This window comes from Crinia signifera, chromosome 19, assembly GCF_055691185.1.
Source record: "Crinia signifera chromosome 19, ASM5569118v1, whole genome shotgun sequence".
Classification (NCBI taxonomy): Eukaryota; Metazoa; Chordata; class Amphibia; order Anura; family Myobatrachidae; genus Crinia; species Crinia signifera.
In genome coordinates, this window is record NC_139226.1 from 50,217,802 (window position 1) to 50,243,841 (window position 26,040).

General features: G+C 46.6%; 1 protein-coding gene across 1 annotated transcript; it reads left to right on the forward strand.

Moving 5' to 3' along the window:
* Positions 1-2,098: 2,098 nt before the first annotated feature.
* Positions 2,099-17,665, forward strand: APOC1 (apolipoprotein C1). Its single transcript, XM_083162571.1, has 4 exons — positions 2,099-2,150; positions 7,394-7,473; positions 12,904-13,054; positions 17,493-17,665. Exons 2-4 carry the CDS (start codon positions 7,419-7,421, stop codon positions 17,542-17,544), a joined length of 258 nt encoding a protein of 85 aa, XP_083018697.1. The 5' UTR covers positions 2,099-2,150; positions 7,394-7,418; the 3' UTR covers positions 17,545-17,665.
* The last annotated feature ends 8,375 nt before the right edge of the window (positions 17,666-26,040 follow it).

Genomic DNA, 26,040 nt, shown 5'->3' on the forward strand with positions numbered 1-26,040 from the left:
CGCCTGCCATCGCGTAACATCGCATTGCATACCATCGTATGCCTTATGGTCTGCGATGCGATGGGCGCCGTGCTAGGAAACAAGTCCCGAAAAACCTATTGGGCTACATAATTGTTCTTTACCTGCAAATAGAGCAGCAAAAATGTATGCCCTGCCAAAGCAGTTTTATCTAATAACAGCCCACTTGTGAATTCAACAATTGACACTTGTTTGCCAATAAGACTTCCCGTCGAAAAGCATTAATTGCTAATTTAAAACACTCTGAGCCATACAAGCTGCCAAAGCAGTTTATCTGCAAATAGAGCAGCTTCAAAAAGGAACCTTAACAAGTGTCATGTCTGTCAATATAGACACCCCAAGTCACACAGCTGCCAAATCAGTCTATCTGCAAATAGAGCAGTATATTAAAAAAACTGTAAGTGTCGAATGCAAGAGCTCTCATCAATTTTTTTATGACATAACAAGAGTTATATAGCCGCCACAGCAGTACACCTGCAAATAGAGCAGCACGCCACAAATTCACACAAAATATTATCAGACTAACAGTGGATTTACCAGTAATAGATTGGCTTGACAGCATTTATGATATTCTCATCAACTGAACTGGGGTACTGTGGAGTGTCGAAAAATATTAAAGTAACACAATTATTCACAAAACACGTGCTTCTCATTTTATTTCATTGTTTAATGTTTGTTAAATGTTAATATGTGGTTTATAATTTCACTTAAACGGTTTTAAAAAGATAATAATAAAAGGTATATTTTACAAATGACTTCTTTCTCTTTCTAAAGTGCGCCAGCAAAAAAGACAATCCTTTTCTGTCCTTTCTTCTTGTTTCGATTTATTGTCTTTGGCAGCACCCCCAAATCCAGTCAAACTGTAAGCTAACTCAGAAACCTAAACTTGGGGATCACTATAACGAACTTGTATACACCTGGTGCAGAAGCATTTCCAAACCCCCTTTCCCTTCAAGTATTTTGCGGTGAGTCAGCGGGTCCCGGCGGCTCCCCCCTCCCTCCCTTACCCAGCGCTGCTGCTGCGGCTCTCCTCCCTGCACCCGGAAAAGGGTTACAGTGCAGGGAGGAGGAGGTCACAGCTCTGTGCTGCCCGGACACAGGTGAGGGGGGGTCGGTGCGGGGCAGCGGTGGGTCACGGTAGAAGCCCATAGGCTTCTATGGTGGGGGGGTTTTAGAGAATCCCACAATGCGGTAAAAACCCAGATAACGGGGTTTTTACAGCATTTTTCCTTTAGAGAATCCCCCCCCCCCCTGTCATTTTTCAAACACAACCTGTAAAAGCTGATTGGTTGATAATGTATCTGTCTCAAAGGTTTGATTTTCCCTGTCACACTCTGCCTATAGCACATCAATACGACTACGAATTGCTGTATTTTCGGGATAGTAAATGTCAAAAATAAGTGTATTTGTGGATACAAATACACCTATTTTTTACAAATTTCCTTTAGTAAATTTCCCCCTTTGTGTCTGGTTTTCATTTACCATTACCTTTCTTTATGGTACTGTAAATATAACACAGCTTTTACTGAGTGCCACTATAATTAACGCTGCCTGTAATTTGCCATCAGACACTATTGGTGCCTTTGTACAAGAAACTACCAAATACATAATAAGTGAAGAAATGAAGCAATAAACACTTCCCGACAGTTTATGTGAATAGTGGGTGTTAATTCCTTTTGGGAATTAAAGGTGGGGGCATGCTGTGGGAGGAGACTAGGCACATAAGAGGATGTCTGGCTATAATCGGGATCAGAAGCTCTTTGTCTGCAGTCAGGTATGTAGTAAGCAGATCTGTATGGTGCAATAGTCTCCTATACGTAAATAGGGCAAGGTACAGCTAAGGCAAAGGGTTGTGTAATGCACTCTAAAATACTTATTTTTATATATATAGCAATATCAAAATGAGTAATTTATACAGTAGTAGGTGGGCTGTTTCTGAATTTCCTGTTTTATGGTCTGTTCAGTATGACAGCAATCTACTTTTAATTACATTTTTAGTTGAAATATTGTCAATGTTAATTATTAATAATGTACTGTATGTCCATCTGTTTTACTGGCCACTTGTCAGATCACAATAGTCCAAGGTGTACGGATCAAACTAACGACTGCTGTCACGGGGAGCTTGGTCCACGGTGAGCGTCTTCATTTTTAATAGTTTTCTTTATTTTTATTTTGGTGTTTAGGTCCTTTGATATCTCCTTTACTACCGAAAGAGGTAAGTTAGGAAACCATGGGTGAAATGTAATAGGGTGGGTGAAACAATGAGCAGGGCTGCTCTCCTTATCCACTCACCCTATATACAGTAAAAAAATTTTTTTTTATATCTATACAGTAAAATGCCACACACAAATTGTTGGTGGCAGCAGCCATGCAAATATTGGTAATGCTTAAACTGCTACAGCACCCTCATACCTGTCTCCATACACAGATAGTTTTTTCAACATGTTGATAATTTTTTAACTGCTATACAGTATATATATTTTTATTTGAAGTTGGGTTAGCCTACATCAGGGGTTGCCAACTCCGGTCCTCTAGAGCAGTGGTTCCCAACCCTGGTCCTTAAATACCCCCCACAGTGCACGTTTTCCAGTTCACCTGGCAGGTGCACTCATTATTCAGGCGCATTTGAAAAGATCCACAGGTGGAGCTGATTATAGCACTTGCACTGTTGGGGGTACTTGAAGACCAGGGTTGGGAACCACTGCTCTAGAGCTACCAACACATGGGGTGAGATTTAATAGGATGAGATATTCAGAAAGTGAGAGATTTGGGAAGAAATCTCCAGCTTTTTTAAAGCTGCAATCATTTACACTGCAAAATCACACTGGTTTTGCAGTGTAAATGATTTCACTTTCTGAATCTCTCATCCTATTAAATCTCACCCGTAATGTTTTCCAGGTCTCCTCACAGCATCATAAGTGATGTAATTAGCTCCACCTGTGGATCATTTATAATGGGTCAGTCAGTAATGAGTGCACCTGTGCCCCAGCCAGGTGATCTAGAAAACGTGAACTGTTGGTAGCTCTCAAGGACTGGAGTTGGCTACCACTGGTCTACATTATCTAACACAAGCAGATTTCTGCTACTGACTGCTAGTAAAAAAAGTATTTGTTACTACAGGTTGAATATCCATTATCCAGATAGCTGTTATCCAAATTATTCAGAAAACCATAGTTTCCGGAATGTACTTTTTTTGTTGTTGCTAGAAGCCCTACTGAGGGCATTTGTAACTGCCACTACTGGGGACATCTGTAACTGGCACTACTGGGGACATGATATGTAACTGGCAATACTGGAAACATGATATGTAACTGGCAGTGGCGTAACTAAAACTTTTGCGCCCCCCCGCCGGGACAATTTCACCGCCCCCCCCCCCCGGACAATTTTGCAGCTGCCCCCCCCCCCGTTAAAGGACCCCCCCGGGAGCTGGCAGGGGGGTCCGTGCGGCGCGGAGGTACCTGTATTAAAGGAGAGCCTGGAGGTCCCTGCGCCGCCTAGTATGATGCTGCCGGGGTCCCTGCGCCTGCGGCGCTGAGTATGATGCTGCCGGGGTCCCTGCAGTGAAGTGGAAATAACGCGCTATCTCCGGAGATAGCGCGTTATTTCCACTTCACTGCAGGGACCCCGGCAGCATCATACTCAGCGCCGCAGGCGCAGGGACCTCCAGGCTCTCCCTTAAACAGGTACCTCCGCGCCGCACAGACCCCCCTGCCAGCTCCCGCTGCACCCACATGCAGTGGGGAGCTGGCGGAGATCCACCAGCGCCCGCAGCCCCCCGGCGCCTCCCCGCCACCGCGGGGGCTGCGGCCTAATTGTTACGCCACTGGTAACTGGCACTACTGGGCACATCTCTAACTGGCACTACTGGGAACATGATATGTAACTGGCAGTACTGAGGACATGATGTGAAACTGGCACTGCTGGGGACATCTGTAACTGGCAGTACTGAGGGCATGATATGTAACTGGCACTACTGGGGACAGCTGTAACTGGCACTACTGGGGACATGATATGTTACTGGCAATACTGGGGTCATATTATGTAACTGGCAGTACTGGGCACATCTGTAACTGACACTACTGGGAACATGATATGTAACTGACACTACTGGGAACAGGATATGTGACTGGCAGTACTGGGCACATCTGTAACTGACACTACTGGGAACATGATATGTGACTGGCAGTACTGGGAACATGATATGTAACTGGCACTACTGGGTACATAATATGTAACTGGCACTACTGGGGACATGATAAGTAACTGGCATTATTGGGCACATCTGTAACTGGCACTACTGGGGACATTATACTGTATGTAACTGGCACTAAATATGTGCAAAAAAATGATTGCTTGACATTCAAATTCAGTTCCTGAGATTGTACACAAACTTGTTTTCATGCACAAACAGAATACATTTGTGTATATTTTATGTGTTTGATGTGTTAAACTTTATACAACAGAAATGCATTTTGTGTTCACACCTGGGTCCCATCCTCAAAATACCTCATTGAAATATAAATATATTCCAGGGTTGCCAACCCTCCCGGAATTTCCGGGAGTCTCCCGAAAATCGGGGCTCCCTCCCGGCCCCCCGGAAGGGTGGGCAACCCTCCCGGATTCAGGGGGGACCCCCACTGTCCCCCGGATTGCGGCATTCTCAGAGGAGGGGGCGGAGCTAAATGACACAATCGCGTCATTTTAACCCCGCCCCCTCCACGGAGATCACTGAATTAGCTGGGTTAACAGCATGGGGGCGGGGCTTAGTGATGTCACGCTTAAGCCCCGCCCCCTAAGCGGCTACTGAATCTCTCCTCTCCGGGCTTCTCCCGGAGAGGAGAAGAAGAAAGTCGGCAACCCTGATATATTCTGAAATGTGAATAATCTGTTATCCAAAATGCTTCTGGTCCTGAGCATTTTGGATAAGGGATACAAAACATAAAGCATACCTCCAAACTGTCCCGATTACAGCGGGACAGTCCCACTATTTGGAGACTGTCCACACTGTCCCTCCCGCGGGGTTGCAACGTACCACCTCCCAGGGGGAGGGGCAGTTGGAGGGACCCGAAGATCACCGCTGCTCTGTGGTGACTGCTGAAGAGATGCCATGCGCAAGCGCACAGCATCTCTTCAGAGCAGGGAGCAAAGGAGTGAAGGAAGCCAGGGGTGCCGAGTCGCAAGGGGAACGGTGGGCATGCCCTCGAAAATCGAAGAAAAAAAATGGGGGTTTTAGCACTAGGCCAAGCCCATCTACCTGAGGTGATGCCCACATCCCTTAGCTCCGAGCCTTTTTGGGCGATTTGATAATTAAGAAAGTTGGCAGGTATGCTGTAGTAGGAAAAATGTTCATAAAAAAACTATTTGTGTGAATGGGGCAGCTGGGTGGTAATTGGGTATAATATTTCAGAGAGGTTAAGAAGGTCCTTTCCACATGCCACAACATCTCCACAACACATAAACAGGTGCTGGAATTTGTAAATCTCACATTCCAGAGAGGATCATCTGAGATGGAGTGTGTAAAGGAACATGAAAACACTTTGTACAAGGGACGTAGGGCCTTATTCTAGTTCACTCTCAGAGGCAAATTCCTTCTCAAATGGACAAAACCATGTGTACTGCAGGTGGGGCAGGTGTTACTTGTGCAGAGAGAATTAGATTTGGGTGGGGTTTTACTTCAAAGCGAGATCTATATTGCAGTGTAAAAATATAGCAGTCAGTATTTTCCCTGCAAAGAAACAAAATAACTCACCCAAATCTAATTCTATCTGCACCTGTTACATCTGCCCCACCTGCAGTGCACATGGTTTTGTCCATCTGAGAAGGAATTTGCCTCTAAGAGTGAACTAGAATTTGCCTCTAAGAGTGAACTAGAGTAAGGGCTTCAGAAAGCTGGAACAACAAAAAACAAGAGTACTACTAATATATCAATACACAATATAAAACAGCAGATTAAAGATAATTGTGTTGATCAATATTCGGTGAAGAATAAAGGCCACTTATGAGTTATATGCTCGAAGCAAAAGCTTTGAAAGCTAGTCTGCTACCTTGTCTCTGTGTTGTGCATGAGTAGGAGAGAGAGATGTACAGTAGTTTCAGTCACTGCCAACAGATGGCAGTGTTTCGGAGACAGAGAGAGGTACAGTATTAGAGGATGAGGTAAGGAACGCTGGGTTTAGCAAAACATCAGCCATGTCCTATACTGCTAACTCATGCTTATCTAAACTCTGTGAATGTCCTAACGTCAGGGAGGGGTTAGGTATGGGTGAACGGAAGTTAGGATGCTGGCTGTCAGAATACCACTGGCATCACCAATGCCATAACCCTGACACAAGGGGCAACTAAACTAATGCTAATCCTAACCATACTCCTAACCCTCTGTTCCTGAAGCCTATCCCTAACCTTCACATCCCACAACCTAACCCTTCCTCCAGGCAGCCTAACACTAAAGCTCCGTACACACAGAGCAATATGATCGCTGAGCAATATATCGCTCAGTGTCCTGTTTTCATCATTGACCAGAGATGGTCCTGATATAAAATGAGACACTCTGCCGCTGGAGCCACTTCTGCGACCAGCGACCACCCCAGGGTTGGTCGCCCCATACACACGGGGATATGGTCGCTCACCGCTTTTTTAGTCTGCATGTTGACATTTGGGATAAAAAAGGGGAAAAAAACCCATGTCGACCCTTTGACTGTCGACGTTCCCCATGTCAACCTAATGCTTGTGTCGACTTAATGTTCCAGTCGACCTAAATCCATGTTGTCCTTCAGACATGTCCTCATTGACGCATGTGGGCCTTCAGTGGTTGACCTAATTCATGTCAACCCCATGACCCATACCCCTCCCAGAATGACAGGGTACCCACCCAGGTTCCCCTCACTTCCATAGTGAGATGGGCAGGGGGCAGGGACTTGATGACTCACAGTAAATTATACCCTCCTGGCCCTGCCCCATTGTTGTGTTATGCCAACATTTGTATCATATGTAAGTGGCCACAGTTCAATCATTCAGTGTCGGCTTTTGCCCAGTGAGATGGTAGATTGGGATAACATTGATATTGCTATTGTCAGATCATCACTGGTGGTAGCTACTCATTGAGGGGTGAATTTATGAAGCTTGGAGAAGTGTTATCTATCCCCATAAAGAACGTTATGAGCAAGGTGATAATGGTTCAGCCAATCAGCTCTTACCTGTCAATTTACATATTGTAGCTGATTGGCTGAACCATTATCACCTTGCTCATAACGTTCTTTATGGGGATAGATAACACTTCTCCAAGCTTCATAAATTCACCCCTAAATGTCTTTATTTTTTTACTCTAGTTTGTAAGAAACCACATAAAACTCTACGCTATACCTTCCTGTCTTCTCAGGTTGTTGTCCCCAGCTGTGGTGAAGATGAAGCTAATACTCGCAGCGTCTGTGGTCCTTGTTGCTCTCTTTGTGTTAGCAGGTATGTCTTAAAGGTGTGATCATTCTTATTCAGATGTAGACTACGTATGAGTGGGGAAGATGTGTGATGATTAGGGGGTGCTGTGTGAGGGAAATATACTGTGCATTTATATACAGTATACACTATTATGGTTTATTCCCTCCAATCTGTCTACACAGTAGGGATGGGCATCGACCATCGATGGTTAGAAATCATCTATGGTTTATCGTTGAATAGTTTTGCCATCGATGAGTGAGAACCAGGTGGTTTCCCACCATCGATTGGGGAAAAAGCGAAAACGAATAGTTTCGTTTTTTCTTTTTTCACAAGGTGCCGGGACACGGGGCAAAGATCCGCCACCCACAAAGCTCTGCCCCATATTTTGATTGGCCCACAGACCAATCAATCAAAGAAAATGGATGACCATCGATATGTAAAAACATTGATGGCCATTCATTAAATAGTACTACACTATCGATGGCCAGTTGCACTTTTTCCATTGATGGCAAAGGCAATGATGACCATCCACAGTTCCCTTCTGTTCATATTCAGGAAGTTTGAAACAGATCATTTTGGTTTCACTTTCTCTTAAGGAGTAGTTTGGTCTGTTGAGTGGCCTCTAGTGGTCACTGGTGGGAAAAATGGTGAGGAGGATTTAGCCTTTTATATATAGGGCGGTATTCAATGTGAATACCGGCGATGTGCAGCGAATCCTGTTTAGGATTCGCTGCACATTCGCCACTGGTCGCCGCGTTCCGGGGCCTCGCCGGCTCCGGTATTCAACGAGCCAGGGGCTCGCTGCCCCTGACCGGCGAATATGAGCTCCTGCGACGAACGCCGCAGGGAGCCTGAGGACGGTGGCAGGCAGGGAGATGGAAGTCTCCCTGCCTGCCCCAGAGCGTATGTGGGGGGGAGGTGGGCTCCCCGGGTGCCAGGCAGCACAGGCTGCCCCCCCGGGGGTGCCAGCAGGGGACCGGGTATATTCACTACACCCGATCATGCATATGTAACGATCGGGTGCAGTGAATATATGAATATCTAATGAGCGGCTCGGCTCCGGCGCCTCCTGCTGGCTGGTCAGTGTAAAAAAAAATATATATATATATATTTTTAAATTAAATATATATTCATGTGCTTACAGCACATGAATACAAATAGCATGCCCCTCCTCAGAATAAAATTCCTGATTTTTTGACACCAAATGTAAAAAACAAAACACTTTATTTTAAAAGTTTACATTCCACTACACCATAAAAAGATAGCGATTGCTACTCGGTGAATCATGGCGAAAAAAACCTTAAATGTATTCGCCATCTGGTCATTGAATAGGGTGATTCACCGTTTTTGTCAAAAATTCGCCTTACAGCACAAAATCGCCATAAAAACCTGGCGAATCAGCCTCATTGAATACCGCCCATAGTGAGGAATATTGGGCCCTAAGACAGTATACAGTATAGATGTAGAGCAAAAACAAGGGCAATTCTGAGCGCAGATTGTGGGATTATGCACTGCAGCTGTCTCAATTTAAGGGGAATACCAGGAATACCAGACCCCTTAGGGTTTAATATGGACAAGCAACAAAAGAAGATAGAGGCACCGCTGTGCAAAATCACTTTTACTTATTTATTAAAAAGATTTATAATAACACTTTTAAAATAGTTTTGTAACTGTATGTCGACAATTTTTAACAGCCATAAACATTCCTACAGCATAATAAACACATAACCCCCGTTTAGCTGATTAGTAAACATTTTGTAAGAGGTTGTTTTTCTTCTGTGATCACTTCATTATAATCAAATGGGTTAGTAGGTTAATGTTCGCTGAGTCCAGTCCCACTTATGTGTACATGGTTTTAGAATTTGTATACTTATAGTTTTCCAGCTGCTGGATGGGGGAAGTGGCTTCCAGACCTCGGTGTCACACTCCGACCACTGGTGCTTTCCAGATGATTGTGGTCATATCAAAAGTTCTCCACCGGTTCTGTAGAAATGGCTGCCAAAGAAAGTCCCCGCTCTCCTCTACGCGTTTCTCCGCCTAAACGAATCTCAGCGGCTTCCTCAGGAGGTATATGAGGAAAACCGCTGAGATTCGTTTAGGCGGAGAAACGCGTAGAGGAGAGCGGGGACTTTGTTTGGCAGCAATTTCTACAGAACCGGTGGAGAACCTTTTAGATGTAGAGCAGATTGCACAGACTGGCGGACTGGCTGCTCTCCATCAGCAAGGCGGTGGGGATTGGCTTCCCTGCCTGTCTCCGCTTCAGGGAGACGTGCAGGGAGTGAGGGTAGGTTGGGGAGATGCGGGGGAGCTGCTGGGGCCGCGGGGAGGTCAGGAGAGGGCTGCTACAGCCTCCGACAGAACGGAGGGCGCAAGCATCTTGTGTGCGCCCCCTTCTGTCAGAAGACGGCAATAGTTGAAAGAAATGGCAGGAGCAGCTCAAGTGAGAGCTGCTTCATCTGTATGTCTAGGGCCATGAGAGGTCATTATTTGGCTCTAGGCTGGGGCAGTTTCTCTGCTGCTCCCACAGACTTCCAGACTTGCTCTGCTGAACAGGTGTATGTATGTATGTATGTGTGTATATATATATATATATATATATATATATATATATATATATATATATATATATATATATATATATATACACACTTGGCGATATAATGAGCAATAGCGCACATTTTGGCACTGCAGAACGATATTGGTTTCCTCCGGGGCACTCTGGTTTCCTCCCACAATCCAAAAATATACTGGTAGGCTAATTGGTTTCCAACAAATTAACCCTAGAATGTCTGTGGGGCAGGGACTGATGTGAATGCTCAAATATTCTCTGTAAAGCGCTGCCTAATATGTATGTGCTATATAAGAAACTGTTAATAAATAAATAAATACATAAATATTGTTCATTCTATCGCCCAGTGTGTATGCTCTGCCCAAAGCACATTCCTGTAGGTTGGAAAACTCCCCCCTCCTTTGGAAGCGGCTGTGAAACTCTCTCTGTCATTAAAATGCAAATGCAGTAGGTGGTGTACAGTATGTATAGATGCCTGCTGTTTTTATTGGTGAGGATTCCAGTGTTTCGTATAAGGATGCAGGACCCCATCATGACTATTTGCTGTGATTCATGATGGTTTTAGGCACAGTCCAATGGACGCTGTAGCTACCTGGCCATTGGATCTGGACACTCGGGTCTAGGAAGCATGTGTCCTACGGTGCAGGCCCTGGACAGTGGACCTATTTCAGGGCTGGCAAAAGAAATCTTGGGGCTTGCTACACTGATATCTCTGGGACACCCTCAACCTCGCTCCCCTTGAGCATTGTATTTTAATTGAATTGCATATTGATCTTTTCTATTACAAAAAAACACAGATAGTTAATACTTACTATCCATAACAGCATCTGCACTATGATATTACATTTACATTGCATAGTGAATTTATTTATAGTTTATTTGTGTTTTTAATTATTTATCTATGATTTATTGGTACTTGTGTATTATCACGGCGCCCATCGCATCGCATCGCATACCACTAATTAAGGTATGCGATGGGACCCGATTTCAGACTTTTCCCGGGCTGAGTATACAATTTTAACATGGCAGCGCATCGCATGCCATTATAATGGCATGCGATGCGACGCGATCATGCCCGATTTGGGCTTATTCCCATGTTAAATGCCCCCCCAGACCCGATTTTTAATTGTATCCCCACCCTGATGGGTAATGAGTATGTTAAATGCCCCCCCCCCCCCCCATTGTTAACGCCACCCCACTATCAATGCCAACCCGAAGCGTGGCGAGAGCAGCGAGCCCCGTGAGGGGACGTGGATTACTTAACATGTATTCCGTGTCCCCTCGCGGGGCTCGCTATGCTAGCCACACTTCGGGCTCGTATTCCGCATCCGCTCGCCACGCTTCGGGCCCGGTGGCTCGCTGCGCTCGCCACACTATATAATATCAACTCCACACCAACGTGAATAGTGGGGGTATGAAAAGGTCGGAGGACGCGTACCGCCGCCGCTCGCCACGCTTCAGGTTGGCGTTGATAGTGGGGTGGCGTTAACAATGGGGGGGCATTTAACATAGTCATTACCCATCAGGGTGGGTGTACAATCAAAAATCGGGTCTGGGGGGCATTTAACATAGGAATTAGGCATCTGGGTGCTTGTACAACTTAAAATTGAGTCCAATCACGTTGCATCGCATGCGATCATATCGTATGCGACGCGATTTTTTGGTTGTACAATGCCATGCGATGGAAATCGGGGGCGCCATGATAATACACAAGTACCGATTTATTTATTACCAGTTTCTTATATAGCACACACATATTCCGTAGCGCTTTACAGAGAACATTTGAACATTCACATCAGTCCCTGCCCCAGTGGAGCGTACAATCTATGGGGTTTATTCAGACCTGATCATCCAGGTCCAAATTCGCTCCCCAGGCTTATGTTGGGGGTTGGCACATGCGCAAACTCCCGGAGTGGTCGCCTTATGCGAGTTTCACACTGATGGGCAAGCGCAGACACAGGGGACCAACCATCATTTTATGAGCGTGCACACAAAAACGGTGGGCACGACCATAGAAATTCTAGGCGTACCCCTGCGAAAGCAGGTGTGCTTATGCCTGGTCGGGGTGGGCGGCTAACGTCACATGGCGTCAGCATCCGCCCCTAATTCTTCAGGAAGCTTCCATCTATAAGTATAGACACTTTTCATACTAAAGGGTGGAATATCATTCGCTGGTGAGGGACCATTGAATAAGTTTCCCTCTGTGCAGGGACCCGCTCATTCAATATGCACTGCACTGGGTCCCCGCTCAGTAGATATGTACAGGGCGGGACCAGCTCAGTGCTCACTGCTGCCTGGGTTGTCTGTCATTTCAGCCAGCGGTGCCCACCACAGACCCCGCTGGTGCCACTCCCCCAAGCTGCCGTGGGCTCTGCCACATATGCAGATACAACTAGGACTCTTTGGGCCCCAAAGGAAAATTTTGCTATGCCCCCCCCCCCACATGCCGCTGAGAGACAAAAATGATGCTGGTGAGAGAGGGGTGGTCAGGAAAAGAGAAGGCATGTGAGAATAGAAGGAGAGGAGCAAGAGAGAAAGGGTGGGGTATGAGCAGGAGTGAGAGAGAATGTTGAAGGGAGGGAGAGATTCTGGGAGAGACAGTGCCAGGTAGAGTGACAGAATGGGGGAGAGAAAGAGATATGGGGGGAAAGACTGGGGGAAAGGGAAGAGAGGGAGGAGGGGGGGGGGGAGGGAGGAAAGCGCTAGATGGGGAAAGAGATGGGGAGGAGAAAGAATAGGGGCAGAGCATTGGATGTTGGTATTTTGATCGTCGGGATTCTGATTGTAGGTAATTAGAATTGTATCCCTTAGAGTACATGCTCAGCAATTCTCTACAGTCCAATACTGTAATAATCCTTTGTGTATTGCCTCCTTCTATGTTTCAGAGCCTAGCTCCGCCGAGACGGAAGAATCCACCACACATACAGGTTTTGATGCCTTTAAAGAGTCAATCAAAAATGTAGCTAGCAAAGTGAGTGAGAAGACCAAGGCAGCATTTAGAGAACTGCATGAAAGTGAAGCAGCCACCAAGACAAGGTGAGTCGGCATCCAGACATTAGATCTATAGGGTGAAATGGAATAGGATGAGAGATTCAGAAAGTGAGAGATTTGGTACGAAATCTCCAGGTTTTTTTTAAAGCGGCAATCACTTACACTGCAAGACCAGTTTGATTTTGTAGTGTAAATGATTGGTGCTTTAAAAAAACTGGAGATTTCTCACCAAGGGCGGGATTCTCTAAAATCCGCAGCCCTCTTCGCCGGCCACCGCATTTCTAATGACCGCATATTCTCTAAACTATGCGGTCATTAACGCAAGGGACAGCTCTTGCGGTAAGAGCTGTCCCTTGCGATGCGGCGCCGTTGCTGGACTTCCGGGTCTATGACCCGGGAGTCCGTCTGCGCATGCGCAGACTGACGCACCGGCCGCAGGGCATGCTGGGAGGGATCCGTGACGAATCCCTCACACACCGCTGCGGTAAGAAGCCCATAGGCTTCTGCAGGGAACCGCCAGCTTTTGCTGGCGATTCCCTCCGCAGCGGTGACACTGCGGAGGGAGGTTAGAGAATACAGAAATGCGGTAAAAACCCTGATAACGGGGTTTTTACCGCATTTCTGTAATAGAGAATCTCGCCCCAAATCTCTCATCCTATTCCATTTCACCCATGGGGCCTTATTCTGGTTCACTCTTACGGTGTTATTTTGGTTCACTCTTTCTGACCAATTCCTTCTCAGATGGACAAAACCATGTGCACTGCAGGGGGAGGGGGGGGGGGGGGGGCAGATGTAACATGTGCATAGAAAGTTAGATTTGGGTGTTTTTATTGTTTCTGTGCAGGGAAAATACTCACTGATTTATTTCTACACTGCACTATAGATCTCACTTTAAAGAAAAACCTCACCCAAATCTAATTCTATCTGCACATGTTACATCTGCCCCACCTGCAGTGCATTTGAGAAGGAATTTGCCTCTAAGGGTGAACCAGAATAAGGCCCATAGTGTCTAGGTGTACAATCAAAAGGTCGACAACTATTGGTCAACTCGGCAGTCAAAAAGTCAACATGGTCAACATGGTCAAAGGGTCGACATGAAGTTTTTTAAAGATCGACATGCATTTTTCATGATTTTTTTTGTCAAAAACCGACTTGTTCATACTTCATACCATCCACGTTGGCATAGTCAGATCATATTTGTGTGCCTAGCGCATTGAGGCACCGTGCCCGTAGTATGACGAGGGGGTGCAGTACACTTATTATTATTATTATTATAATTTTATTTATAAGGCGCCACAAGTGTTTCGCAGCGCCGTACAAAGGAACAATACAGGGAAACAAAACTTGGCATAACATTGAATAAATAACAAAAATACAGTACAAATAAGGAGCGCCACAGATCAATACACATTACAGCTTGGATATAAGTAGTGAGGACTCAATCAACATACAACTAGAGGCTTGAGGCCAATGATGGAGAGGAGTATGTAGACGAAGATGGTCACTGAGTGTTGGAGTATAGGAGAGCTGTGAGTGAAATGTGAAGAGAAGTGGGCTTTGACAACAGGAGGGAAGAGGGCCCTCGGAGGAGCTTACAATCTACACTTATACTGTATACATGACCTATGTTGACCTTTTGACCCTATCGACCATTAGTTGTTGACCTTTTGATTGTAGGGGTCGATCCTATTAACGCCGAAGGGTGTGAGGTACAATTTGGGAGCCGTTTAAATGCTGAAAACAGCACCTGAATAAAGCCGATCTTGCACCCTTTGCAGGGCCAAATTAGCTTAAAATGGCTCGCACTTTTAAGCAAATTCAGTCCGCCGTAAAGTGCATCCGTGCCGTGATGATTCGCAAGTGCGAACCATCCGCACCTAACAGGATCTACCCCCTAGAGTTAGACAGAGATCTAAAAGACCTTAACCAGGTGATTCTTGGACAGTCACCAACTACCTTTATGGAAGATATTTACTAAAGTGCGGGATGTTGCCTATAACAACCTATCAGATTCTACTTATTTGTCTAGTACCTTCTAGAAGATACAGATGTAGCACCATCCCCTGCCAGCCATCAGAAGGGGGTGCGCGCACTCAAGAGACGATCATGCCCCATTCCGACAGAGCTCCCCACCGCATCCCTGGTCCCATCGCCGGTCCCCACAGCCCCCCGAACGCGCCCTAACCTTCCCTTCTCCCTGAAGCGAAGACGGGCAGACTCGGACTGACTCGAGTCACTGACTGACTCGGAGGCATCCCAGTCTAATGGAGTCCCTTCCCACAGTGGCGTAACTATGAATTGGGTGCCCCCCCCCCCGCCGTTAATGGGGGGCGCCCCCCGCCGCACCCCCCGCCCGCAGCCTTACCTGTCTTGCTGGTCCCGGCTCCCTTGCTGGCTTCATTCTTCTGCTAGTGAGACGGACCAACACAAAATGTCCGCCCCCATACAGCAGACAGTTTCAGAGAACTGTCTGCTATATGGGGCGGACATTTTATTGTGGTCCGTCTCACTAGCAGAAGAATGAAGCCAGCAAGGGAGCCGGGACGGGACCAGTGAAGTCAGGTAAGGCTGCGGGCAGCGGATTGGCGGGCGGCAGATGGGCGGACGGGAGGGGGCTAACTATATCACCAAAGCCCCCCGGCGCCCACACATGCACAGCGCCCCCCCGCGGCCATGGGGGCTGCGGTGCTATAGTTAAGCCTCTGCCTTTCCACCAGCGCTCGCCAGCGGGGACATTCTGGCGAGCGCCGGCAATGAAAGAGAGGGGCTCCCTCTGTAATAGCTAGAATCTGATTGGATGCTATGGGCAACATCTCCAGGTCTATAAACCCTGCACTAAGGTAAATATACCTCAATGTTATGGAGAAAGTCTGTCAGAAATATAAGGCATGATTCAGTCACACATCCAGTTGCTACCAGCAATCAGAATTCTCCGACTGTGCAAATGACTATGGATAAAGGAGAGCTTTGCCTTTTTTTGTGCAGTTTTTGTAATACCTCAGTAACAGTTTGTAATACCCAGACAGGCTATGGGGCCAGCTGCAGGGCCACCAATAGGGGGGTGCTCTGGGTACTTCTGTCCTGGGCCCAAGCCTCTGGAAGGGTCCGGGCAGCTAATTTTGCATACTGCAAACACCCCCCCCCCCAACTGCCTCTGCTGCGCTGCCCTCAGTGCGCTGAACAAAGCAGGTCACGTAGTGCAGGCTTATTCAACCAAGGACGCCGGCGGCCAATTGAAATTATGCATCAGCTTTTGAGCCAATCAGTGCTCGTGATTGGCTCTGATTGGCTCACCAGCCGTGCTGCATTTTAATTGCCTGCTGGCATTCTGAGTTGAAGATGCCTGGGCTACGGGCTGCAGCTTAGTGGAAAAGGAGATGGGGGAAGTAAGAGCTGGGTTACGTTAAGTCAAGGGGGGAAGGGGCCCGGACTGGAAATTAGTCCTGGGTCCCAAAATTCCTGATGGCACCCCTGGCCAGCAGTAATCCATTAAGGGCGTGCTTTACAGTAGATCTGATTGCTATTTGTGCAAAATTGAAGATTCCATCTTGCGCCACTTTTCTATTCATAATGGGCTGTATGTTTGGGTGGCATTGGGGATGGTCTTTTTGCACGGACATTTTTTAATGGTTTATTGCTCTAATTCATTACATTTTTAAACAGAAATAACTGTTGGCCAATATTGGTGTACAATATTGTGAGCTTTGAGAGGGTCAACATTTAGTAGAAATAAAAGTCATCCCATTCCATATACAGTATCTATATAGGGCCGCATTTATCAACCAATATTTGCGGCTAAATCTTTTGGGGGTTAGCACCAAATATTAATGTACCAAAGGGGGACCGCAGCAGGAATCTCTGATCCCTGCTGTGATCCCCCATTGCACCGTCGCCAGCCACATCCCCCTAAGGTTTCTATGGGGGATGTAAAGCTGCCCAATGTATCAACATCGGGCAACAGCAATGGCATCCCTGGGCTATCGCCATTCTGAGATAGCAATAGCCCATTTTAACCTATGGGCTACTGATTGCACTGCTGCCGGGGCAGTGCGGTCAGCGGGGTCGGCAGAGGGTCAGCACTAACTGCGCATGCACAGACCCCCGGCTTCTAGCTCAGCATATCGCAAGGACGGGCTCCTTTCGGAGCCTTGTCCCTGTGCTTGTAGGATGATACATCCCAGCTCTATGATAGCATTTTGCAATGTGATCATGGGTGGTAACATTCCTCCCAGATCGCATTGTAAATGCGATACATGATAAATGGGCCCCTTAACATCATAAGGGCTATGTCCAGATGTAAGTACTTCCTGGTACAGAGGGGCTTTCCATCCTATAATTGACAGCAACAAACCATTAGAGAGAGGAGTTTCACCACACAAAGTACAGATTTTCTTCCATAAAACAAAAACGTTATTTATATATGTTTATAATTTCATAATATTACCCTCTTGTAAATGCACAACTTTTTTGTATTATCCAATAGGAACTTTTTCAGCGACGCATTCAAGAAAATAAAAGACAAGTTTTCCAACTGATGAACGTCAATCCTTCCACTGAGAAACTCTAAATCCTGCTTTGCTCACCAAATGATGTAGCTAGGTTTCATCAACAAACCCAAATGATATAACAACCTAATAAATTCTACATTGCCTGAGACTGTGTGTTAGTGTTTCATATACAGTATATCATTTTATAACAAATATAAACCAGGGTTGCGTACCTTCCCGGAATGGCTGGGAGGCTCCGGAGAAACCGGGTCCCCCTCCTGGCCTCATGGAAAGGTGGGCAACCCTCCCGAATACGCCCCCCCCCCCCACCACCCCCCCCCAGCCCCTGTGGCAGTGTTCATTTCCAGTGATTCGCAACTTTTTTGGGGGAGGGGGTGGGGCTAAAGATGCAAATACCATCATTTAGCCCCCCCCCCCCAATTGCGATATTTGCAGTGCTGGGTGGTAGGGCTTGATGACTTCTACATCAAGCCCCCGACCCCCCCCCCCCCCCCCTTAATTGCGGGATTTGCAGTACTGGGGGGTAGGGCTTGATGACACAACATCATGAAGCCCACAAATGATGGGCAGTTCTATTTTTACTTTGCACTCCTCTCTCACACTAACTCATTGTAAGCTTGCGAAAGCACAACAGAATTTGCTGCGCTATATAAGAAACTGTTCATAAATGAATAAAATAAATTACATCTGCCACCCCTGCAGTGCAGCATTGTTCTACCCAGGTGCACATTTAAATATATGTTTTGCTTTGCTGCCATCCCATTACGGCTAGGAGTATTCGGGTTGGGGGCCAGTCTCAAGCATAGATAATGCCCAACTAGGAGGTATTTACTAAGAGACAGTGTACACCTGATCGCCTGGACCATATGGTTCTTATGCTTTTGTCGTGGTGGGAAGAAAAACTTACCTATGAATTACTCAGAAATTTGGGATGGCGTTGTTTGAAAGATGGTAGTACACGATAGTAATACCAACTTTCCTCAGCAACGCCACCTGTCTTTAATCACGGGTACTTATTGATCCCCCCTCATACATTAGATGATCATTGTCTAAGTGTGGACACAGCCTTACACTATCAGCCACAATATTTCACTAAGAGGCAGATCTGTACTAAGCCTTGGAGAGTAATAAGCGAAGAGAGATTAACTATCAATCAATCAGCTCCTGTCATTTTTCAAACAGACACTCTAACATGGCATATAGGAGCTGATTGGCCAGTACTTTATCTCTCTCCAATTTAATACTCTCCAAGGCTTAGTACATCTCTCCCTTAGGGCCTTATTCTGTTTGGAGCGGCCGGGCCGTACGCGTACGTCCCGGGGTTTTTCATGATCTGCGCATGTGCAGATACGCTAATGCGCCGGCGCGAACACTCCACAACGCTTACGGCCGGGCTCTCAACGTGCGAAAAAACCTGTACGCGAGTGTACGGGTAATGGGGCGGCATAGGGGCGTGTTGATGGGAGCGGCCGAAATAATGAGGGAAAATGGGCGTAAATATGGGCGTACACGGGGGTGTGCACCAAAAATGAGCGGTGCTACTACCGCACGATCGACTAAGGCACCGTTCATTTCGGACACCAAACAGGCGGCCGCCAACCGCCAGCTCAAACCACCCCTACAGATACCGCATGCCAGCGTGCGCCTGAGTTGGCTAATTAACGCTGATTACTACTCAAACACATACACCTGAATGTAATAAGCAATGCTGCAGTCTATTAAGTCCAAACCATGATTTCACTGCCTGCAAGCCACACATACAGCACGCAAACACATTGGAAGCTTATGTTTCTATACTTCTCCACATTTAAAGGTTTGTTTAATTTAAGGTAAGAATCTTTTTATACGCTAAGGTAGGTATTTGCTAAACAGTTAGACACATTCACTACGTGCTTTCATAGACTTTACGCAGTAGCACACTCAATCTACACAAGTCGACATGTGTCAACGTGTTCACTCTAATACTAACATAGGTTTTGTATTTAGGATACAATAACATAAACCACATCTAACACCTACAAAGGATGTTTCAGCAATGTTTGAAGCCCATGACCACTATTTTCCACACAATCTTTGTATAGTACCCAAAATAATGACCTGTACCACTATCTCATCTGCTATGATTTGGATTTGACTACACTCTGGATGTAAGATGCCACCAATCACATTATTGCACTCTCATCTCTCTAACAAAGGATTCCTACATCTGCTTATGACACTGTCAAATCATATATATTTAAAAAGTTAGGCATGTTTGTTCACAAGCTAATTTATCATGTTTGGCCCATTCACACATCTTTTTTTAGGGAGGACACATATGCATTCCTACACAAATGTACCTTTTCACCCTTGTTTGTCTGCCTCACCCACTCCATGAGGAAAGCATTGTTCTGGACCTGCTTTTACCTACTACTGTAGGAGCTACCTCACCTGCACACAAACTGCTTTCTCACCTATTAAGTTGCTCTGCACATGTGCTGACACAAACTAATTAGCAGGGAAAAGTTGGATAGGAACATGGGAATGGCCATGGAGAGGGTTACACATGGGAAACTTCGACCACACTTCAACAAATGTTCAAAAATACCCTGGTCAGTAAGTACACATAAATCTAGTATTTGTTTCACACAAGAAATGACACATACCACAATTTAGATTTAATTTGTAAAATAAATTTATTTGCTGTTCAGCATCACAGCTTGACACTTTAATGTGAGAAATCAAATAAACAAATCAAATAGACACACAAATAATAAAACAGCCAGAACAAGAGGTTGCATATCTCCAAACATGTGTTACCCTGCAAATGCAATGGTGAAAGAAATGGGGACACCAGAATACGTACTGCAACAACCAGGGTGAATACTAAGCAAGATACACACCACCAAAAAAAAATATCCTGCATTTGTAGAGGTCAAAATACGAACTTTCATGCCCATGGCACGCAAATGGATCGATGGGCAACTCAGGAAGCGGATGTCCAGTGCAATTTAAACCTTTGGCCTCCAACCACAGAGGAAGTGAACCAGGTCTCATTTGGGCCCTTTTTTGCCCCTTTTAGATGGGGCCTTGGGGACAGGGGCCTTTGGCTCAGCTGGCTTTCGGCGTCTTCCCCTAGTCGACACAGGAGGGTCAGCCGAGGTGGAAGGTTGGGGAGCAGCTTGGGGTGGGGCAGCAGATGGGGGATTGTCCCTTAGGGACCTGGCGGTGGACAGCTGCTCCGCAAGAAGTTCATTCTGGCGGCTGAGGTGTTGGCCAATGCTTACTATGCCAGCCGCCAGAGTTTCATTAATGCGGTTCAAGGCCTCAACCTGCAGCTGGTTTGTGGCCTTCCACTCCGCCAGAAAATCCGCCACCTGCTGCTGACGGATCGCAGCATCCACCCCTTGCTGCTCGATCCTGTCCAGCGTCACCAACAGGCTTTCATTCCATGTCTCCTGTGGCTGGGGCTGGGGGCGACGTCTTGGTGGAGGCTGGACCACTTGCTCCACCTGTGGCTCTGCAGAGGAAGATGCTGCCGGTACATCCTGGCTTTCTGCTTCTGCTAGGATAAGAATTGAAAACAATGTCACCATCACATACGCAATAAAAAATATCTTTCTAAATACAATGCATTACTGTGACTTACCATCAAAAGCAGCAGCAAAGACCTCCGCCGGGAGCTCACTGTCCATATTGGAGATCCCCCTGATCTCCCCCACATCAATCACGTCACAGGAGTCCAGCTCCAGGGGGGTATACTCCAAATGGTCAGGCATAGGACCTCTCCCGGTGGACATGCTGTGGTTGTACCGGTCAGTCATCTTCCTCTTCAGTGTACTTTTGAAGTCAGTCCACCTACAAGTTTAAAAATACAAATATCACCATGAGATATGTGCACCACTGTGCTACGTGTAGGGTTAGCACCTAGTCCCTTTAATTCCGGACACATGTTACTTACACAGGTTCTGTGGCAGTTTAAAATTAGGTGAAGTGGAGTCTTGAAGTCAGCCAGCCACAGAACCTGTGTAATTAATATGTGTCCGGAATTAAAGGGACTATGTGGTACCCCTAGCTACGTGACATTTCCTAGTGTGGGTGATCTTATGTTTTTTTGCCATATGTGTCCCACACACACATTCATGTCTCAATTAGGAGGCATTTCAGTGTCTCATCTCATTCATTAGGCCACTAAATGCACATACATACATCACTATGCAGAAATGACATCATCCATGGCCAAATTAGGCACCTCCACCTGGTGTGAAACTACACATTCCACCATAGCTTGACAATGTGGTTATTATGGAGTAATTTAACTATGGAATGGCATACTGGGATGTGTAGTTTCTCACCAGCTACATGTGCACAGTTTGCTCATTCTTGTTTCAGTAGCATCATATGGAACATGTTACAACAACTCTTTCAAAAACACACTTTCTCTTGTCCCATCACATACTTCACATGAGCAGAACTGTGCCCATAACCTCACATCACACCAATGGTGCATGTTTCATATATCAATGTGGGTTATTAGACATGGTTGTGTTCACATGTGACATTGAAGTGTAGCACTATCTACAAACACACCTTTCTATTAGTCTCAAAACATACATGTAACATATGTACACACATATGACATCAGGGGGACAAAGACCAGGGCAATTTTTCAGCAGTCTCCAGCAGGAACTGAGGCCCTTATTCTAGTTCACTCTTTCTGCCCAAATATTTCTTTGATGGACAAAACCATGTGCACTGCAGGTGAGGCAGGTGTAAAACCCCACCCAAATCTGATTATCTCTGCACAAGTAACACCTGCCTCACCTGCAGTGCACATGGTTTTGTCCATCTAAGAAATATTTGGGCAGAAAGAGTGAACTAGAATAAGGGCCTCAGTTCCTGCTGGAGACTGCTGAAAAATTGCCCTGACAAACACACTAACCTTTTCTTCACCGCGTCCCAAGTTCTGACCACTGGTGCCACCTGGTTCACTTCCTCTGTGATCTTGTCCCAAAGGTTTCTCCTTGCACTGGCACCCGGCTTCCTGGTTGCCAATTCAATCCATTCGCGTGCCCTGGGCACTAGAATTCGCATTTCGGCCTCTACAAATGCAGGGTTTCTCTTTCTGGTGGTGGTATCCTGCTCAGTCATCACCCTAGATGTTGCAGCACGTTTTCTGGTGGCCCCAGTTCTCTCACCATGCACCTGCTGGGTCACACCTGTTTGGAGAGATGCAACCTCTTGTTCTGGCTGGTTGCTTGGCCCTTGTGGAGCTGGTGGAGGTTCACCAGGGCCTGTTACTGAGGGGCCCGCTTGATCTTGCAGGCTACTCCTCTCTTGGGCCCTCCTTCTCCGCTCCTGTTCCCTCTTGTTCAGTGCATCAAACAGGGATTGTGCTGTAGCTCTCTGCAGAGCGTCCTCAGCTGCAGAATCGTCTGAGTCAGACATGTTTGCAGCAATTGTGGGCTGCATCTGACTGAATATTTATATGTTAATCTCCCGCCATGAACAAGGGGGCGTATATTTTTTCCCTCAAGGTAGATGCAAATTTACGCCGATATTTGCCGCCGATAATTCCCGCTTAAATTACGCAGGTCTCAACGCACCTGATCAATCACCTGTATATGCATATACACAGGTTGTGGAGCATTGTGGGCTACATCGTGAAATGTGTGCACCTGTCATTCCAATGATGAGTGTTGTCAGCTGGTATCTGTTGGAGTTCGTGTATGCCTTGTGAGTCACATTTCAAAACATCACGTTACAATGCTTTCCTTACATATGTAATGTGTATGACATTGTCATACAGCAACATGTCGCATTGTGGCCCTTTAAGCAGCGTAGTTATGACTAGAGGGTTGCGTGTATTATTTTCCGCACACTGTAAATACAGTACTCTCCATGGATATCGGTGTATCGTGCCCCCTTTAAGCAGCGTAGTTATAAGTAGAGGGTTGCGTGTATTATTTTCCGCACACTGTAAATACAGTACTTCTCTCTTCATTGAATGCATGCTGTTGGTTGTGGTGTGTGTATATCGGAACGGTCCGCGTAAGTTTCTATTCGCATCCAGTTTGTTAATGTAAGAGGGATTAATAAAGTTAATACCAAACAAACAATTTTTTCGACCAATCAGCAAGCACCAAAAGTGATATATGTACCTGCAATTAATAACTGCGCCATTGCCACTATGACGTCTACTCGAGCTAGGCCCTTTTCCACCCCTGAGCTGTTGGCCCTGGTCGACGTTATGGACCGTCACCTGGGGCCCAGGGGCCCATATGTAAGGAATGTGGACAAGCGGCGGGCGTATACTGCTGCCCGCCGCCTGATCTTCTCGACGACCGACGTCCGCAGAAGCCTGGCGCAGGTCTGACCAGCGCCGGCGGCAGCCAGTTTTGCTGAGCAGCCTTCGCCGCCATATTGCCCAATGTAAGTTTTGATTACTAGTATGTCAGCGTTTTTTAGCAATGTTTTGTGTACTTTTTATAAATATGTTGCTGAGTATGGGGATGTATATGGGGGTGTATATGGGGGGTATATGGGTGTATATGGGGGTGTATATGGGTGTATATGGGGGTGTATATGGGTGTATATGGGGGGTATATGGGTGTATATGGGTGTATATGGGGGTGTATATGGGTGTATATGGGGGTGTATATGGGTGTATATGGGGGGTATATGGGTGTATATGGGTGTATAGGGGGTGTATAGGGGGGGGTTTAAGTAGTTGATCAGTTTTTGGGTGTAGGATATCAAATAGTTTGCATGATAAATGTCTGAAATATCACAGCAATGATAATTTTGAAGGTTATGAGCATGACTAATGTGAATTTTTCTTTCCCCCTTTTTTATGAAACCCAATCTTCGATTTCTATGCCATCAACATGAACATTTCAGCACGGGCAAGGGCACGCATGGAAGCCCGGGAGCAGGCAGCCCGGGACCAGGCAGCCCGGGACCAGGCAGCCCTGGAGGAGGAAGAGGAGGAGGAGGAAGAAAAGGAGGAGGAAGAGGAGAAGGAGGAAGAAGAGGAGGAGGAGGAAGAGGAGGAGGAGGAGGAAGAAGAGGAGGAGGAAGAAGAGGAGGAGGAAGAAGAGGAGACACTGGGTGCAGCTTGGACCCACACAATTTCCCCATCCCCTTCCCCCTCCACAACCCCCACCCCCTCCACAACCCCCACAACCCCCACCCCCTCCACAACCCCCTCCCCAACCCACACCCCCTCCCCCTCCCCAACACTGGAGACACTGGGTGCAGCTTGGACCCACACAATTTCCCCATCCCCTTCCCCCTCCACAACCCCCACCCCCTCCACAACCCCCACCCCCTCCACAACCCCCACCCCCCCCCCTCCCCACCCCATTTCCTACCCCCCTACACCTCTCCACCACCCACCCCCAAACCTCTCCACTCCCCACTCACACCCACTACCTCGGTCCAAACTCCAGGACCATCCCCCTTGCTCCTGACCCCCCCAACCACTGCACAGCCAACCAGCGGCGACCAGGATGGCTCAAGTAGCCGTAAGTAAATAATGTGTCTAATGTTGACCTACACATTTCTACACATAAACAATCACAACAACCACATATGTGTATCCAACATCAACATTAGTTGCAACATATCACTGCAGGCCGACCATGAGGTGTGTCCTGTCCTTCTCCAGGAACAAGGCTCCCCTTGGTGTTTTTTTTTAGTGTGGCCATGCCTCACCCCTTGAATAATTGACATAACAGTACATCCAATGAGATATCCGACATTAGTGGTGTGGTAGTTATGTGGCTCCAGGTGTTGGGTAACTCCAGTTCCCAGCATGATGTGCAACACAGGGCCGGATTATAATGGAGGCGCAAGGGGTCAGTGCCCCTGGGCCCCCCTCTAGCTAGGGGCCCCCTGTGGTTGTCATGTATTTTTTAAAAATAAAATGTTTAAGTTATGGTTTTTTTTTTTAGCTAAATGTTTTGTGCATGGGTGGGGTAGTGCTGCAGCTTCACCTATCTGCCAATGTGACAATGATTTATGGTGCTGAGCATCGGGAGCCAAGGCACACTGATTGCACAAGTGTGCAGTGCATTTCTGGGAGTTGACTAAGTCCCATGACACTTTGCACCAGAGGACAGAGGCTGAGAAGTTTGTGCTGAGCTCTGATTGGTGGAGCTCATTACATGCTTCTCAGGTCCATGGAGAACAGCAGCAGCAGCTTAGTCATAGGAGGGTTTTTAATCAGAGGCAGCACTAGGACTGTGAGGTCTCCTCCAGAGTAAGGGGCAGAGGGACAAACACAGGCTTTTCATGTGGTGTGTGTATATATATATATATATATATATATATATATATATATATATATATATATATATATCCCCTGCAGGTAACCATTGACCAAGTTTATTCTGCCTTTACTCTGTGTTTTGACAGTATAATATTCGCCCATGCAGTGTGCGGCCAGTAATGACAAGTGCAAGGGGGCCCCCCGCTCTAAAGTACCCCGGGCCCCCCAAAGGCTTAATCTGCCACTGGTGCAACTTAAATGTAGAGATTGTT